Raw genomic sequence first — 19244 nt, 5'->3', positions numbered from 1 at the left:
CTGAACCATTATGTTTGAGGTGTGAATCATTTCCAACACTCCATTTAGCCTTTGAAATTACAGATTGCAAGTCAATTATAGGTTAGTCTGTTTCAGCTCAGAATATTACTCAGTAATATAAAGACAAAACTTTGATGTGTATTTGTTTTATTGCTGAGGCTGTATTACACATTACATGTACAATACAGCCTCTCATTTGCAGTGTTTCTCATTCGCGTTGCCCTGCAGATTGTTGTATTTCTGTGTTTACTTGTGCTTTCTGTATTTGTATCATGTTTATAAATCTGCATACTGTATCATTGTCGTCAAATTTATGAAAATGTTTTCTTCATTTGCTTGTGGTTATATATTATTGCTTGTGAGTGTTTTCTTAAGTTGTAGTACGCGGTATTTAAAATTTGTTTTCCAAAAAAAATCGTAATTTTTCTGTGTTTTTGAGTTGTTGCCAAAGCAGGCATTCGCACATGCAGATATTCTTGTGTGTTGTTGAGGAGACCGCTATTAAAAGCAGCAACACATGAGTGTCTCCATATGCAATTTGATGCTGCACGGGTGTCATTTTCAGTGAAAGCCAACACTACTTACACGCTGGCAGAACTAAAGGCGCTAAGCCAAAGTCACACCTACGCTGCATGTGTCTAAAGTCTATGTCTTCTCTGTAAGTTTACGTGAAGTCCTTTTGCATCGTCGTAGAGGTTTGGACAGAGCTAACAGGTTTGAGGGAAAGTAAGCACTCCTGGATGTTGTCTTTGACCAAGTCATCTCAGGACAGTGAGGAGAAGGACTATATATAAATAAACACAATAATCTCACCTTTCTGTACTCTGTGCAGGTTCCGGGTCCTATAATATGGTCGAGCATGGTTTAGCCCGTGAGAGTTTTAGAAAGGCAGTTTTAGAAAGAACCAGGAAGGGAGGCGTTGGCTCCACTGCTCAACGCAATTCCCTCTTCCACAACAAAGAATCGACAGAGACCCCGAGTCCAAGACAATATGAGGAAAGATCAATCAATATTGTCATTTATTAATTTTTGTGATAGTAATTAGGCTGAAATATCAAGCTCTGTTTCTCATTTCTTCACTGCAATGTGTGTGTGTACATGTGTGTGAACGTTGTGTGTTTGCATTCAGACAGAAAAGAAGACGGTGGAGCACGACAAAAAACAGCAAACGGCGGTTTTTCAAATCAGCCACAGAACGTCTGGCCCTGCTGGCTAAAGTGAGTCTGTTTCCCTCTGTCTCCCAGCGTCCCCTGCAGTTGTCTTTGTCTTACCATTTCTTATCCTCGCACCGAGTTTCTGTTGCAAAGCCGTTAAAACCTACTTAACCAGAGGAGTCTAAGATGAAGCAAAACAGCATTACATTTACTTTCACAAATGGGCCATCGCAGCGGCAGCCTCTGACCCACTATGCCGAGGGTACTGTTTTCCAGCAGTTAATTGTCTTTGACTGCTTCCTTTCTTCCATTCCTCTTCCTCCTAATGCTCATTGATGCTGGGGAAAACAGGTCACAATTTGTGATAATTACTTTCTTATTCTTCTGCCTTGTTCCTTTCCCCTTTGCCGCGATCTTTACTGTTCCTCTCTCGCCCACTTTGTTCCCCTCGAACTGATGCTAATATAAAATACAGTATATTAACAGATGTGACTCTTTTCTCTAAACTTAATTTAGTTGTTTCTCAAAAGAATTCTTCTCTTTTCTTTGTTCATGATCAAACTTTTATGAGTATTTCCTCAGACTAAAACAAAAGGAGATCATGCTTTTTCTTTTATGTTCATGACTATACGTACAGTTAATGTTGAATGCTTTAGTGTTATAGTGAAAATCTGAGTATTTCTATAACCACCGAGCATCAATCGTAAGACAATGATGCACAAGCATGCCCAATAGAGACTCATCTCACTTATCTAAACCTCAGATACAAGCAGGTTTCAATAAATTGTCAATTAAAAGTCTACTGACTCCTTCAGGTAACTTTCCATCAGTGACCTGAATATCAACTTTCATAAAGGCTGTAAAATGGAATATCTTTATGGAACTGATTGAGAGAAAAGAAACGAAGGAGGACGTTGTAATATTCTACGGTTGTGTGTTTCATAATTGCGTCCAAAATTTTATAAAAATGTGAACAAATTGGAAATATTTCTCAAACCATTGTCTTCACACTTTCACATTACAACACTAATTTAGCATTATGTATTCCTCATTTGAAGTTTATATCATTCAATACATAACAAACAATGGTGCTACATGAGACAATGTTTGTATTGAGAAAGCTGGATTTCTTTTCCCAGTGTGACACAAGATGGTGTTTACGTGCATATAAATCACGTGTTAATGAAGAAACACAGGGAAGCAGCTGGACGTGAGGGTGAGCAGTTACTGACGCTGGTATTAACAAAATGTTCTTGGAGAAAAATTATGTAAATGGTCCGCTTCTACGTATTCTACAGCATTTTAATATTCCAGATACACAATTTGTATTTTCAAGCACCCTTCTGGGTACCAGCTGGTGTTTACTCTGATTAACTCCAAAGGTTAGAAGTGTCATCTAAATCTGGAGGCAAAGGTCTCCAGATCTGATCTTAACATTGTAAACTGTCCCGCTCTAGAAAGACAGAGTTTAAAGGGTAATTTGGCACTTATCAGAGAGGGCAGAACAGTGTCGGTGTAATGCTCCACATCACCCGTTTTAGTTGGTCATCTTTCAATCAGTTATATGCCGCTAATACATTTCTTACAGTAACGTCACAGCAGGTGGTTTACCTTCAGCAGTACGTTTATGCAGTCAAGAAACTAGGACGGTTGGCACAACAGTCTATCAGAAACCTGGCTACATACTAATCAGATTTCTCTTCTCGCCTTCCACAATCATTGTTTCTTGTTTAAACACAAAGGGAAATGATGGAGGAGGAGCTTTCTCCCCTTTGTTAACCAGTATTGAATGACCTTTAAACGGTTACATCTATGAGCAATGCTGTTTTTTTTTCACAGATGGCAATTTTTAAAGCCTAACTCATAAAAAAATATGGAAAGAAGTAAGGTTATGTAAGTAAGTATGTTGTACGAGGTAGAAAACAGCTGTGCTTAGGTCTCACCTCGGTCCAGTAGTCATCAGTCCTCACCGTCAGGACACAGAGCCCTGCTGGTTTTCATACCTGCTGTCTATAATCGGGTAGTGATTTATACCTTGGACACCCTGCGAATGCAATTAAGTACCCGGTAAGACATAAAACCAGCAGGACTCCAGGTACAGAGGTGCAGGATTGAGAACTTCTGCCCCATTAGAAGAGGAGCGGAGCCTAAGCAATACACAGGTGTTACATGTAGAAATATCACCGCATACACCTGCATTAGTAAGTGAGCATGCAAATGTTTTACATCAGCGATTCCCTTGCGTTCCTATGTAGTGAGGTCAGAGGTCAGGCTTAGCTTCGTCTGTGACGCCCTGCTGTGGCCAGCATAGTAGAAAAAAATAGTGCCATAAAACCTTCTGGATAGTCAGGGATATCATTGTTTCTGTCCTAATGAGTTGCAATATAACTCTGCAACTAGTAAACCTTTTGGCAGAGCATAGCATTTGTTACAGTTATTGCTTTTACACTCTAGTAGTTTGTACGGCACTTTGGAAAAACGTTGTCACCAACTTGTATTTATGCATTTATATTATTGTTGGTGTTACATTGTTTCTGCATTCCGATAATGCAGATCGCACATTTTGTGCATATCACAAATGAAGTGCAATGAGACTCATTAGCAGCTTGAGAAAGATCCATCACTGATTGTGGTGCTGCTCACCTCTGTTATAGCCTCTACCTCGTATATCTGTCGTATAGCGCCGTTTGCCATTTTTCATGACAATGGCTCTGTGTAGTTTCCTGTCACGCGGCAGTATATTGCGCTGCTGGATGACCTGGCTCCCTCGGAATCCTTGGTGTGCGAGAGAACTTGACAGCCGTGCCAAACTCGGTGCACACAATGTCTGTGTTTCACGTTGTCATGGACTAATACGGTGTAGCTACAGTATGGACCTGGAGAGCGAAGGTCGGTAAGCTCAAATGATCAGTGGTACTTTCGGTTTAATGCCGGACACACAGAGTGATTAAATATTTAACAATGGCTGTAAACTTGCTTCAAATCCCAGCGGCAGCACCTCCAGCTTGGTTTTGTGTTCACACAAACATAATTGGCTGAAATCGCAGGCGGGGAACTGGCGAGTTCAAGGTGAAAAGAAATGGCTGGCGGCACCATGTGACACAGAGGTAGCACATGTCTGTCTGCAGCACTCCTTCGGCAAACAGCAGGGTCAGTGGACAGGGTTTGGACTTTTTGTCCTGGGAGTGAAAATGCAAATACAAATTTAAATATTTAAATGTTCTTTAGATACAGAATGTATATTTCCCTCCTTGTCTTGCTCTCCTTTTCTTTCTGGGTAGTACCTCTGAGTGCTCTGTGGAGAAGATCTAAGGCCACTTGTAATGGCTCCACACTGAGCCTCCTTTATGACCAGTTAATGAAAAATCACCTGGGGATGTCTTAGCTGTAACAGTTAGCCACATGCCGGACTGTGTCCCTGGAAACGGCCCCCCACTGGGACATATATTAAAAGTGTCTAATTAGGAAACGATCACCATCATGAGAAGGGATTAAGAAAGAAAGATGAACAAAAAAGGAATACAGGCAAAAAGTACGTCTTCGTTACCTGTTTTATGTTTGGAGGTTTACGTCTTCAGTACTTTGACTTAAAAGCTTCATCTGGCGGTAGAGGTTGAAGTGTTGTTGGAGAAATTATTCACACTGCATGGTTTTTGAAATCAGAATTATAAAAGACGCAGCATGTCTGTGGAAATGATAGAAGCCGTCTTGTGGGGTGCATTAAACACGGCAGGGAGACCTGTTATCTGACTTCCGATATTTATCACAGTCTTTCCTCTTTGCTGTTAGCTGCTCTGCTTTTTATTATCCAGATCTTTTGTTTCTCGGTGCTTGTTTTGTTTTTGAGGCAAGGTCCAGTTTATGTAGTTGCAGTTTATGATCATTTATTCCATGCACAAATCTGTCTATTCCCAAATTCACCCTATAAGGATTACCGGTAGATGGCCAAACAATGGGTAAATATATTTTGAATACCAGGCACGGCATGATTTATTTAAGTCGATTTTTCTTATCCCGTGGTATGCCCTCGTTCAAAGGATGCTTATATTTCTGACAGTCTAAATCAAACACACCTTCGACTAGTTCAAATATTTGAAGCTATATGTTGGATCTGTACTTTAGCCTGTGGAGGAGAAAGAACCAGACATGTTGTTGAGAAATGACAGATCTGCAAGAAGAGATGATTTTGAGTAGAGCATATTTCAAATGAGAGTTTGTTTTTCTCTCACGTCTAATCCAGGACTCTTTCACAGTTTTATATCTGCGGATCCCCGTCTTTCTCTTTCTCGTTCTGTTCTCTCCCTCTTCTTTTCCTTTCATCCCTCTTTCATTCCTTTTACCGCACTTTCCACATTCCCTCCTCTCCATCTCCTGTCTTCATTTCCTTCCTCCCGGCCAACCCTTCCTGACAATGGCCTTCACGTTGCTGAGGTCGTGGGATACCCTCAGGCAGCGCTGGCAGAGAATAAGTGTGGAATTTAATTTGGAGCCATGTTTTACCCCAGGTCAGTGGAATTCCTCTCCTATGGATCAGTGAAATATTGCCTTGTCCCTTCAAGGCAAGGCAAGGCAAGGCAAGGCAAGTTTATTTGTATAGCACATTTCAACAACAAGGTAATTCAAAGTGCTTCACATAAAATCATTAAATGCATCAAAACATAAGGCAAAAGAAAAGGAGATTTAAAAACAATGAAAGAAACAGTGTAAGAAATAAAAATTCAGCAGTAAAATGCAGAAATGCAGGAAATTGATTAATATATGAATTGAATGTGGTTCAATTAAAGGCAGCAGCAAACAGAAGTATCTATACGTTATCAATACCCTGCAGTCATATATTTTTATATATTTATATAAAAACGTGGGTCAGTTTAAACTGTTCATAATTACAATCATGTATCATTCTCTGGTCCATATGTGGCTACGAACAGCCAAAGATCAGTGTTCAATCAGTGATCACTTTTAATTCAACCACAACATGATGTTCTGGTGTGTGTTGAAGAAAAGCCTCAAAACAAAGACAGAAATGCTAGCTTCCAAATACACACACGTTCTCACACACACGCGCACACACACACACACACACACACACACGCGCTCAAGCACACCACGGCACCTGTCAAAGACCAAAGGAGCAATAACACTAAAGTTAAAATATCAACTCCTTTTCCCAAACCTGCTCACCCTGTTTAAGTCTGTAGCCTAATAATGAACTTCGTTTCTTTTCTTTTTCTTTAAATACAAGGGCTAGTGTACTGAATGCACAGATTATATCTATACAGTCAAAAAAGTAAAGGAGATTTAATCGATGTCTCCCTGAGACATTACGCTGCACGCAATCAACCATACACTGCCGCAGTTCTGCAATTACTCGCACACAAACCACGTCTGGAAAAGATCTCTGCCGATCTGCGTTTTATAGTGTACGCTTTGCACGAACTCGGTCCCGAAGGAAATGGCGATATATAAGTTCCAAATTATAATTGCGAAGTCTCTCTTTATAGATGTTACAGTGAACCTGGAGATTAGTTTTTCGCCATCTGTGCTCAGCTTTCCGACACTCTCGTTTCTCTATTTTGACCAGCATAGCATTTCTCCAAGGAGATCTTTGCTTACCCGAGACAACCTTCACTTTAGTGGGTGCAATGGCATCAATAATATTTTTTACTTTAAAATTGAAGCCATCTACAAGCTCATTGGCTGAGAGGCAAGAGAGGGCTGGTGTGGAGGAGAACTTCTGAATAAATAGTTCACTGGTGTTTTCAGAGATGTAACGTTTTGTCACAACCTTGGTTTGGACCAGGGGTCTCAAACTCCTGGCCCGCGGGCCGAATCCGGCCCGCCACGTCATTTTATGTGGCCCGCGAATCCGCCAGCAAAAAAAAAAAAAAAGTTAAAAAAAAAATTTAAATTCATTTTTTTTTAAAAGTTAGACTTGATAATAAAAAGATCCCGATAGTCGAAATTATGAGATAGAAAGTCGAAGTTATGAGATAGAAAGTTGAAGTTATGAGATAGAAAGTCATAATGATGAGATACTTAAACATAGAAGCAGCTCTTTTGCTGGTTACTGTACATTTGAAATGGAAATGTATTGGACATTGAAGACTACTTTAAACGGGGCTTTACAACACATGAAATACTTCATGTGGGATTGTGCAAACGCACCCTTGAAAGGATTTTAAGCATTGAACAAAGTTATTGTAATAACTTGTTTGATATTTGTCTTTGATATTTTCATTAAATAGTTTGATCTTTGATAGAGTAATGTGGGTTTCTTAACCCTAAATTAAAAGGATTTAAGTTATAATTACAGAAATGTGCTTAAATATATGTTTACATTTATATAACTGCATGTACAATATTTTTACACTTGAATAAACAATAATCAAATGCAGAGACAGTTATTTACCAATATGTTAGGAGTAGTTACATTTACACAGTCTTACATTTACAACCGGCCCTTTGAGGGTGACCGTGATGCTGATGTGGCCCGGAGTGGAAATGAGTTTGACACCCCTGGTTTGGACATTTGTGTGCAAGGAGATTGCACTCTCAAAGAAAACACAGAAATGATCAGAGAGTGAAACATCAGTCACAGCAACCTTGGAAATGTTTACACCTTTGGTGATGATTAGGTCCAGAGTGTACCCCCTGTTGTGGGTGGGTCCTGTTACATGCTGAGTCAGATCATAGTTATCAAGGACACCACATAGTTCTATAGACTCTCTGCCCTGGGGATTATCAACATGGATATTAAAATCACCAACAATAACAACACAGTCAAAATCAATACAGATTACAGACAGCAGTTCAGTAAACTCATCAAAGAAGGTTGCACAGTATTTAGGCGGTCTGTAAATGTTTAGGAATAAAGCTTGAGTGGAATTCAGAGCCACATATTCAAAAGAAGCTAAATGACCAAAGGACATCTGCTTGCATTGAAGATAATCATTAAATAAAACAGCAACTCCACCTCCTTTCTTATGCGCTCTTGTTTCGCTCATGAAACTGAAGTTGGGAGGTGTTGATTCAATAAGAACAGCTGCACTGTTATCTTGATTTAACCAAGTTTCAGTTAAAAACAAAATGTCCAGTTTGTGCCGAACAATAAAATCATTGATTAAAAATGTTTTTCCTGACAGAGACCTGACATTTAATAAAGCTAAGTTTAATGTGGTTAAAGCTTTCTTTGCCCAATTTATTTGGACAGGCTGACGAGGAATGTATGCTAAGTTTGATAAGTTTGCATGTTTACGATTGTTTCTTCGCAGCCTCACCTTTCTTTTTCTCTAAACTTGCAGGACAGGAATTGAACCGGCTAGCTGAATACAGGGCCCCGACTTTTCCTGGAGAGAGTCATTGGTGTCATTAGCCTTGTAGCCTGGACCCAGAATATATCAATTATTTCCTCCATCAGGTAGGGGAGACAGAGGATGGTTGTGGAACCGTCGAGGAGTGGGGAGAGGAGTGTGTTTGGTTCCAGCAGTGACCAGCTCTTTCATGTGGTCAGTGAACTCCAGGTGGGGGGAGGATGGGGAGAGCGTGAGAGAGGAAAGGGACCTGGATGGAATTTGGGGGGTGGAAGTAGGTGCTGGGGAGGGAGGTAAAGACTCCTCATCTAGGAAGGGTGGGGAAAGTGGGAGATCGGAGGCGGTCCCTGATGATGAGGTTGGAGACTCCTCCTTTTGACTGTCGTTAGGCGGGGGCATCCTTCCCGTAAGGTCTCCATGGCGATGCTGTGTGGTTATCTCTTGTTTAGACTCCTCTTGTGTCTTGTCCTTGGCAGTAGGGACAGACGGGTGACGCAGGGAGAAAAACAGGTTCGAGGTAAACAGTTTCACCCCTGACTTGTTCAGGCAAACTCCATGCGCTGTAAAAAGATGTCTACGCTCCCAGAAAAGGTAGAAATTGTTGATAAAATGTACTGAATGGTCAGCCCATGCAGTTGACAGCCATCTGTTCAGTGCAAACAGCCTGCTGAATCCTTCATCTCCTCCTCTGACTGGTGGAAGAGGGCCACTGATGAACACCTCAGCCTTGACAGAGCGGACTGTGTTTAACAGATCAATAAAGTCTCGCTTCAGAACTTCAGACTGTTGTTTCACAATATCACAGCTTCCTGTATGCACGATGATGTTTTTCGCTGTGGGATAGTCAGCCACGATGTTCAGGAATTTGTCTCTCATGTCAGAGACCATATATTTCGGAAAGCAGAGTATTTTGGTGTTCTTGCTGCACAGTTTTCTGACATCTTTTACAGCATAGTCACCAACAATCAGAGTCTCAGGCCCAGTCACTAGCTTTGCCTGCGACCCTTTCTCACATTTACTCTCAGTTCTTACCCTGCTTTGAGGAGATAGCTGCTTATCCAGGTCATCAGATGGAGATTTAGGATCCTGCGACAATGGAGCAAATCTGTTTTGAAGTTGTAGGCTTGGTTGTTGTGGAGGTGTTTTGCAGGTTTTACTTTCCTCAGCTGTCCTTGGCTTTGTCCGTCTGGGTGCAGGGGTTGAGGAGGAGTTCTGCCCGTGTGCTAGTGCAGGCCAGTCAGTCGCATCACAAATCCCAGGGCGCTGTGCTCTGCCTGTTAGTCTTCAAGTGATAGGGGGAGGTTTGACGTGGCGTTTTGTCCGTCTGTCAGTCAATTCTTACTAATGCATGTCAACATTTTGATGTTGAGATTAATAGTCTTGATGGACTGTCATTGTTGTGCTCGGTGAGAGTGAGGGATTGTCAATAAGGGGGTTGGTTCAATAACGAGGTGTTGGCAATAGCTTTAATGAGAAGTGCACTTTCACTTATAAGTGCACTATTAGTTAATTGTGGGCAGCGGGTTTAATTTGCACTGTAATCCATCAACTCTCAGTTAATCTTGGATCATTTGGTACACAGGATCCTCCAGTTGAACATGAAAATAAATTGTACAACAGAATGTTACAGGATATTTAAAAATTCAACTTTTTTAAATGTTTATAAATCCATAGAAGCAAAGACACCAGGTTTCTACAACAATAGCCTCAATACGTTTAGTATCAAAAGGTAAAATAATAGAGTGACAGGTTTTACTTCCTAGTTTATGTGAATTGCTCAACTAAAAGTGTCTTCAAACCCTCTCAGCTTTTGCAAGGTTTTATATTAGTTTAATCTTTTCAAATACCTCATATAACTCTCAGCAACATCAGTAAATAATCATCCCTTTTCAGTTTCATTCAACAGCCAAATATCTGACAATATTAAGTTCTTGTTCCAGCAAATCTGTTGGCTCCATGCAAGTTATTTTAAATTGATGTAACCAAGCAATAATGTCTCTGCCAGTCAAACAAATTTCAGTTTATCTGCACTAATATCTGTTATGCTGACAATGAACAACACTCCATAATTCTCCTTCGTCAGCGTGTCACCGCCTTGATGGAATCAGACACACAATATTAATTCATGGCTTTCATTACACGTATCACTGACAGTGACTGTCGGCAGGATTCACAATACGCCAGGGGTGTGAAAATAATAACGAAAAACAAATAGAGTAAGGAGGCACTTCACACATCCTTCACTTGGCAACTCTCACTGTCGCTGTTGGAGATAATACACTGACTTCCAATGCCATGGCAACAAAGGTGATTTTTTAATTTATTTTTTATCGTTACTCATTGTACATATGCGTTTACTATACAGAGCACAGCTATTGTTAGTACAGCTAACAATAGCTGTGATTGCTACATTATGTGTCTGAGGCAGGTGTTGCTGTATGCGAGGTAGCTCTATAGGGACTATAGGCTCCATGTGGTACATGTGCCTCTCCTCAAAAATATAACCTCGGTAGGAACTACTTTATGTGAGCTATATGTGGAGACTGGACTGCTGTGTTTCCTTCCCACTTTTTTATTATGCTAGTTTACTACAAGCCACATACAACAGCAAATCATATTCAGTAGCGATACTCCATTGGATTTCTGGTCCAGCGACGCAGACAGACATCATTCACAAGGCCTGACGCAGTCAAGGGAAACCTCATTAATGTCAATTACAAGTGGAAAAACATCACATTGCTCTCAGAAAAAGATACCACACACAATGGGCTGGAGAAAGACGGAGAAAGAAGAGGAGAGATGAAACTGAATGGAAGAAGCAGTGGGAGGTAATGAAGGAAAGACAAAGAGGATGAGAGAGAGAGAGCCTCTGTGTATGATGTGTAATTATCTATCCTATTTACTCTGGTTGAGATAATTAGAGTGTTTGGTCAACATACATTTATCAAACTGAAGCACAGCATCACCCCCTCCTGCTCTGCAGAATGAACCAAATGACATAAATCCAGGAGGTTACATTATACTGAGAATGAAAGGAGGGGTGAGGTTAGAGGGATGAAGGAATGAGTGAGAAAGAGGGACAGATTGGGGTAAAGAAAGTTTGACCCTGTAGACAAAGAAAGATGGAAACGATGAGAAGAAATGATGCATTGTTGTCTGTGGCATGAATAAATAAAAGCCGCGTGAGTCAGACAAAGACGGTGACAGTTGCACGGAAGGTAATGCCACGAGCAAGATATTCCTGAAGTATCTGGAATCGTAAAATACACAGCGGCCCTGAGTTTGTCACTTATTGACTTTTTGTCTCTGTGTTTCATTGCATTTTTATGATATATCCACGGACAGCTAATGGCATGTCACGGTGCAGCCTCCATTTATTGGAGACAAGGGAGTCGGGTGATGAAAGAAAGGAACAAAAACAGGAAAATGGAGTTTTGGATTTGATATGGATTTCACTGTCAGCTGTCAGGGTAATGATGATGACATGAGTCCCCGTGAGAATTAGAGCGCGGCCACATACAGGGCACATACTGGGAGAGAGACTCACTCAAGCACTTATAGATGCACATATGTTTATGCAACTGTACCCAGAGTGTAAATACAGTATACATATATGCATGCGCTTATGAATGCATACTCATTTATTGTAGTTCCACAAGCACAATTAAGTGACCGAATGAGAAGAGACTTTTGACACCTCCAACCCGAGGCTTCTGATAACAGCACTTTATGCTCTGCTTAATATTTTCCTGAACAGTCTTGAATGTGATGGACAGAAAGATTTGAAGAGCAGAGTGGAGGAGCAGAGTAGTGGTGTGAAAAAAAAGAGTTGACCCAAGTACTCTAGTGTCGATTAAGGACCATTTTAGGACGAGTTGAGAGCATTTCTTTTTATTTTATAACATTAAAAGTAAAGTTAGGCTTTCGTGTCACTTTGTAATTCATTTAAAAAAAGACGAGATTGGGCGAGGAAGCTAAAAGAAAGTGATTTTGTTCTCTGATTGTTTCACGGCGGTTACATTCTAAAGCACAAACAGATAACCAATAAACACTCAATGGATCATTTATGGTGGAGACATAAGCTCTTAGTTCCACTTCCCTCCTCTGCAATACAAGGCAGCAGTAAATATGTCGTCGCAGTGAGCCAAAAACCTAGGATTTTGGTTTTTATCTTTTAGATGAAACGGGCGGGCCGACTGAACTTGCAGGCTGCAGATTGTGTTCACCCTGCGACCACCAGCAGCCCTCGTCCCGTGTCATGTCGCTTTTTCATAAGTCAGCGGACTCATTTGCCTAATCTTCACAGGTCTTTGGAAGCGCAGATGACAATGAGCTGAAGGAAGCTTTTAGTTCCCAGAGAAGTAGTCCCCGGACTAAAATGACCAGGAACGGCTTGATGGAAACTCGGCGATAGTTTCACGGGTTTGAAGGATTATCAGAAGCCGCAACATTGCACAGCTGTCTATAATACAAAGAGGAAGGTCTTACACTTCTGGAGAATTATCATGGCAACAATCCTTTTATCCTCCATTGCAATGATTGCGAGGTGAATGTGCGCTTGTGCGTACGCGATTGCTCAACACAGAGCTTTGCTGGATAACATTGCTTTGAGTTTTTTTTGTTTTGTTTTCGACAGAGCAGCGGCTTCATTGAAATGTATGAGGTGGCTACAATTCTGGTGTCTGTTTGAACACGGCTTAAAAGTGTGTGTTGTGTCAGTCACATGAATTTGACCACTGAAGCGCTGCAGTGTTTATTAGCCCCAAACTGCCAATGTGCTAACTGTATGCTAGCTGTAAGCTGTGAGAACCGCAGTTCTTTTTGCTATTTACTTTCAGTCTCTCCTTTGGTGTCAATTGTCTCTGTACGTTGATGAAGTAGATTCATTAAGCCCCGGGGCTAGTTTGCGTCTATTTGCATCTTTCCACTGCAGCCTCTAAAATTCACTTCACGTTCTGAACACACAGTAAGCCTCCAGCGACTTACGGGGCCCATTGTGACACTGACATCATCAACATCATAAGCCCGTCTCCTGCGCAACTTCTGAAGCAGAGAGGGTGGAGGCAATCGAACAAAATGCTCTTGATGTTAAACACTTGAACCAAGAAGTGCTGTCCCTGCATGTCAATGCTGTCTCAACCCAGGTCTTTTGCTCCATGTGTCCAGTTTTTAGACTTGAAAAAGAGTCAGAAAGGTCCACCGAATTAAAACCGATCAAGATGAACAAGATGCAACATACATAGAATACATTTAATTCATTTAAGCACAACTTTGTTTTGCGTGTTCTGCACGATGTGTCTCCAGTCGGTGTCTCAGAATGAATTTTCCCTTTACAGTAAATAGAAGTGTCTGAATCTGCAGGTCCACTCATATTACAGAATTACACACAACAAATAACAAACAAATTATTTTTCTACTCCTAACTAATCTTTGTGCTGATGGTGGTGCTCAGGAAAGGTCATGGAGTCATTACAGTCAAAGCAGATTATCCCCCTAGGAGCATAAATATTCTCAACAAATTATAAAGCAATTTGGAGACTGTCCTCGCAAGAACAACGACGGCTCCGTTATTTCAGCAAATGCCCCAAAACTACATTTGTTTATGAATGATATGTGCTCAGTTAATTTCATGGCAGTCTTCTCATGAGAGTTTTATATTTCGTGTGTACAAATAGAAAGTTTTGCCCGTCGGTGTTTCCACAGAAAAGGTTAGGGAGTCACCAAGAATGGTTCATGTTAACATGCTTTGATGTTCAATGTCAAATATTGTTGCAAGGTTTCATTATTGGCAGGTAAACCAAAGAAAATATGGATTATGGGAGCTGGGAGAGAATGCTCATGCACTTCTGACCTCACCTGCCCACTAATTAAATTGTGGTAAGCTTAATTTCCTGGCTTGAGTGGAATAGATTTCTATTAAGTGATTCATGTAAAATAGAAATATTATGTTGACATCTCATCATGACACGAGCACAATGTTTGAAGTCTGTCTTGATTTACAGTGACACCATGGGGAAGGCGATGAGCGGTGAAGTAAAAGATATGTGAAAGTAATACTGGAATAAAAGTGGAAAATGAGGATGCATGCATGAACAAGTGAGTCTTAAAATGTGTGACAGGGCACAGATGGAGAACTTGTCTGTGTGGCACTTTCAGATTTTATGATGTGTGGATGCTCTCTAAGTTATTGCTTGGAGGAAAAGATCACGTACGCTCTGTGAAATTCTTTTTCCCTCTTTCCTTCGATTCCTCTCTTGCTGTGAAGTCCTGGTTATTGTTACCGCCCTGCTGTCTTGCTGTTATAAAACAAGTGAACTGAAAAACAGCCCTTCCTCAAAAAGCCTGACTCAAAATAAAAGACATTTTACAAGTGAAGGCGGATAAAAGCGACATGATTTCTCGCACATTCGCACAACTCCAGAGCAAGCCTTTGCGGAGTCCATCCTATTGTATGCAACGTAAACACTGCAGAATTGAAAATAGTTAGAAAATTGGCTTTGCATATGATTAAATAAAACTACTGTTTCCAAAGAAGAAACATGTTTTATTTGAGCAAACAACCACCAACTGCTTTCCTGTTTCTGGAAACAGTGTTGCAAGAAGAAAATCTGGGTCAGCACAAACTGTGTACCGGTATATTGTAAGCTGAACAGATTTCTATTTTTTTTCCCTTTCTGTCTTGGAAAAAGATGGCACATACACAAAGGAGATAATGTCGTCTTTCATCTGCTGTCTGTCTTCCTCCCCGTCTTAAATCCAGTGCCATGCTTAAGATAACAGAGTAGCAGGTATACTGCTGTCATACAGGACTTCTACAGTATATCATTTTGATAAAGAAGCCTTTCGGATGCACCTTTTCCTGTCTGGTGTCAGAATCAGCCACGTGCTCCGTCCGTCAAATTCAATTTGTATCGACCTGCTTTTGAAAATCTTCAGGGGCATTTGCATTTATTTATCTGAGAATAATGGAATCGTCAGCAGATGCCTCCGGACCTGTGACACTGCCCAGAATAGAGATCAGTATTTAAACAAATTAAAAACTTATTTTCCCCTTTTAGATTGGATTAGAGGAAGTGAAATAATGCCAGGCATGGTCCTTTAATCTGATATTGTCCATGCTTATTGTGAGGCTTGACTTTTACTTCTGCTGCCAATTTTCTCAGTTTCATGATTTTATTTTTAAATTCATCTATTTTCTCTCCTCATCCTATTATACATCTTACATGCTGTATTTAAATCTCCTGCAGTTTTCTTCTCATTGTGCTCCATATGTGTATTTTGTTTCTCCGTGTGAATGAATCAGTCTCTCTCCGCTCTCACTCCTTTTCTCTTCACCGCACTCCTCACGTGGATGAAGTAGGCGCATGGTGTAAGCGGCTGTGTGTCCGCTGTTTGCATGTGCCCGCCTACGTGTCCATTTCTCGGTCCAAGGTATGGACACCAGCTGTGGCCGGCAGCTGTGTGTGTAGTGCATTGTGAGCGTTTGTGCACCCATATCCAGGTGTGGGCACGTACCCATTTTATGCAGCAGCTGTGTGTTTTGTGTGTGTTTGGTTTTGGACAGCTGCTTAGTAGCAGGTGATGGTTATAGGAGCCAAGCACACAGTCAGCCAGGCAGGCTGCCGGAATAAGATGTAAGGAGGCCTGGGCCGGCCGGTCACTCAACCAGGCCCTTCTGGACCTCTGCTGGATGGCTAGTGGTTCAGGAGAGAACCCAGCTGTGGGTGTCAGTGTTTATACATGACTAAACTGGCCTCACTCCACGGACAAACTTACTGATTACTACAGTATATAAATCAGTCACAGGAAGACAGTTTCAGAAGGCTGAAAAGCATCTGGGTTTATATTCACCGTGGTTCGGATCCAAACCGGAATCCAATCCTTCCTCTCAAAGTCAGATTAGCTGTTTACGTAAACAAAAAAGTGAGACTGCAAAGATGCATTTGATTTGATAGACATGAGGGAGGATGGAGTTTTTGAACCATTAGAAGAAGAGTGAGGTGCAAAAAAAGATAAAGCAGTAGAGCAGTAAAAGGTAATGGAGGGAGAAAGACTATAGGGAGCAAGCACGGCAAAAGAGAAGACGAGCGTATAACGCAAGGGTATACAATGAAGGAGAAAGCAAGATATACAAATATACTAAACACAGAAGAAAACTGTAGCTGTCAGCAAATTGCTAGAATAACTGCTGCCTATAAAGTGTGAATAGGAAGCAAATGGGACCCATATGGTTTCGCTCATTCCATCTGTATTGCAGACCTGTCTAAAACCTCATTAAAGCCGTATGACACCTCCACTACTAAAATCAGACAGATGGTTATCAAGCTCTATGATGAGACACCAGCTGTGCTTATGACACAGAACGACATAGCCTACTTTGGGAGGGAAACAAGCAAACAAATGCTGGGTTCACTTTTCATTTAAATAATAGCAATCCATTTTGTTACATAAGATGAAGAAACACACAAACATGAAAAAGGCTTAATTAAGAAAATCTAGTGACATACAGCATTTCTTTCTATGTGCCATGCTTGTCATTTGTTTTGTAATCATTGTCTGGTTAAGTGTATGGACATATTATTGTCACATCTTGAGTGATAATGGTGTTGATAGGGCTCTAACAGAGATCCCAACATTTGTTCAGTTACATGGGATACCAAGCTGTGACCACGCGTTTTGGAGTTTTTTGCATTGTGCAGTATCTGTGCACACTTTTTAATATGTCACACCCCTTTCCTGCAAATACGTTTCACGATTAATATGAACAGATGAACCTCGTGTGACACTGTGGAGTTCAGAGGCAGATCGTAAGTGACCATTATTATTTATTAGACTGATATCCAACGTGTTCATTATCTGCCGAGTATGCCTGGAAGACCGAGGACAAAATGCAGTTGGTGCAATGGCCAGTTTAAAGGTGCTAAATTCGATATTAAGAACATCAATATAGCAGCAAAGAACTATTTGCCATGTAAAGATATAGTGGAGTAATACTCCCAGTCTGGTACATATCACCTTTAAGGATGTGCAGCTTTTAAAGCATGAACGACCTTTACACTTTTGTCTCAACTTTTCAAAGTGGAAATGCAACAAAGTTGGACTATAATTTCAAAAATAAATGTGCAGAACTTTCTCACAGCCTCGGAGCATCAAGTACGAATTATTTCCCAACATGACTCAAAAGTGAGCCTCGGACTATTAGTTATTTCCCAACACAACACGAAACTACAAAATATATTTTCAACCAGAAAAAGTCATGGGTGTCATCATGTGAACAGAACATAGCAAGGTGTCACACACAGTACAATTATATATCATCGAATATATATCATCTGGAGTACACTGATCTGAAATATGGAAATACAGTCTGAAAATAGCATTCTGCTCTCTGTGGAAGAATGAAATGTTTTAAGAGTAATGAGAAGATGAAGAATGGGATGTGGTGGTAATGTGCAAACACACACACACACACACACACACACACACACCCTCTCTCTCTCTCTCTCTCTCTCTCTCTCTCTCTCTCTCTCTTTCATGTTTTATGCCTGGCCATTGGTCAAAGCTGTCACTGTACATACTCAGCCAAATCATTAGTATGGCGGTTGTCAGGTGTACTTGAGTGGCCATTAGTGTGAGAGAACTTGGCGTGGAAGACATTCTATAGGAAGACAACGAGTAACACCTGACTTTGCGTTTGCATTTGGTTTTGTTTTAAACTGTTATGAGGCGGGCCATTTAACTGGGCTTATGCTTTGCATTTTGTATCGGATGCTACAGTACGATCTGTTGTTGATTCTTGCAGAAATAATCTTTTTACTTGATTGTAAAAGAAGGCGAGAGCAGAATGCACATGAATGGTCGTAAATCAGTTACAGATACGGCTCATTATTTAGTGTTACAGTGGGAACCCTCTGGGTCAAATTGATCACTATGAGCCGATGATTATTATAACTAATTTACATTTGTCAGCCATGGCTGCTAGTGATGGAGACAGCAAAGTAGGCCTAATGAGAAGGGCTGCTTTGCTTTTTATTGAATGTTTCCTAATATAGTAGATCTGTTTGAAATGCAGCTTTAGCTGTTTCAAAGGGCGACTTCCTCCCAGGTGCTTTCCCTGTGCACATTCCTTCTCTGTCTCCATCCCCGGCAGCCATGACCGTTAGACTACACAAGGCAGCCTGAGGAAAAGTTTCTCTGCTGCCATAAGCTTCGAGGAGACGACGCTTTTCATTGAGAGAAAATGACTTCCTTTCGTGTCATGCTTTCAATGGCCACGTAGCACCAGTCGGAAGCAGACGAGTTGCCGCGAGGCATCGTGAAGTATCATGGGGTAAAGTTATAAAACAGAATTACCATAGTTCGAAACAATTTCCACTTTAAGCAGACTACTTGACTGAACAGCATTTGTATGGGAATGATTCTCTCCCATGCTATTTGATGCATTTACGCGATCTCTCACTATTAGCGGTTCCTACTGTAAAAACAGTACGTTTATTGGTGTTTGTTTGGAAAATTAGAAATTGCAGAATATTGGATAACTAATATAAATATCAAGCTGAAAATTAGATTTGAAAAAACATTTTGTAATAGATATGGACACCACAGCTCTCATCCCTATGAGATTTGTTGCATTTGTCTCTCTTAGGACTTTCCAAATGCATTACACACGTTTCGTCGGGATTAGTAGTAAAAGACACAGCACAGCAGTATCTGACGATACTTATCACCTTTGAAAAATGACAAGTACATAAATAATCTGAAAGAATTCACCAGTAATGCA

At 40.8% G+C, this 19244-nt stretch overlaps 1 protein-coding gene across 1 annotated transcript in view; it reads left to right on the top strand.

Moving 5' to 3' along the window:
• stpg2 (sperm-tail PG-rich repeat containing 2) overlaps positions 1–19244 on the top strand; it is a gene marked incomplete at both ends in the record, with an annotated part of 52999 nt that overhangs the window by 19757 nt on the left and 13998 nt on the right. The window contains 3 exon segments of the mRNA XM_079270786.1: positions 833–996; positions 1130–1177; positions 1179–1217. Coding sequence (XP_079126912.1) covers positions 833–996; positions 1130–1177; positions 1179–1217 — 251 coding nt within the window.

This window comes from Melanostigma gelatinosum (assembly GCF_949748355.1).
Source record: "Melanostigma gelatinosum genome assembly, chromosome: 6".
NCBI classification, from domain to species: Eukaryota; Metazoa; Chordata; class Actinopteri; order Perciformes; family Zoarcidae; genus Melanostigma; species Melanostigma gelatinosum.
Note: the sequence above shows the minus strand (reverse complement) of the source record. Positions and strands in the feature narration are given on the sequence as shown.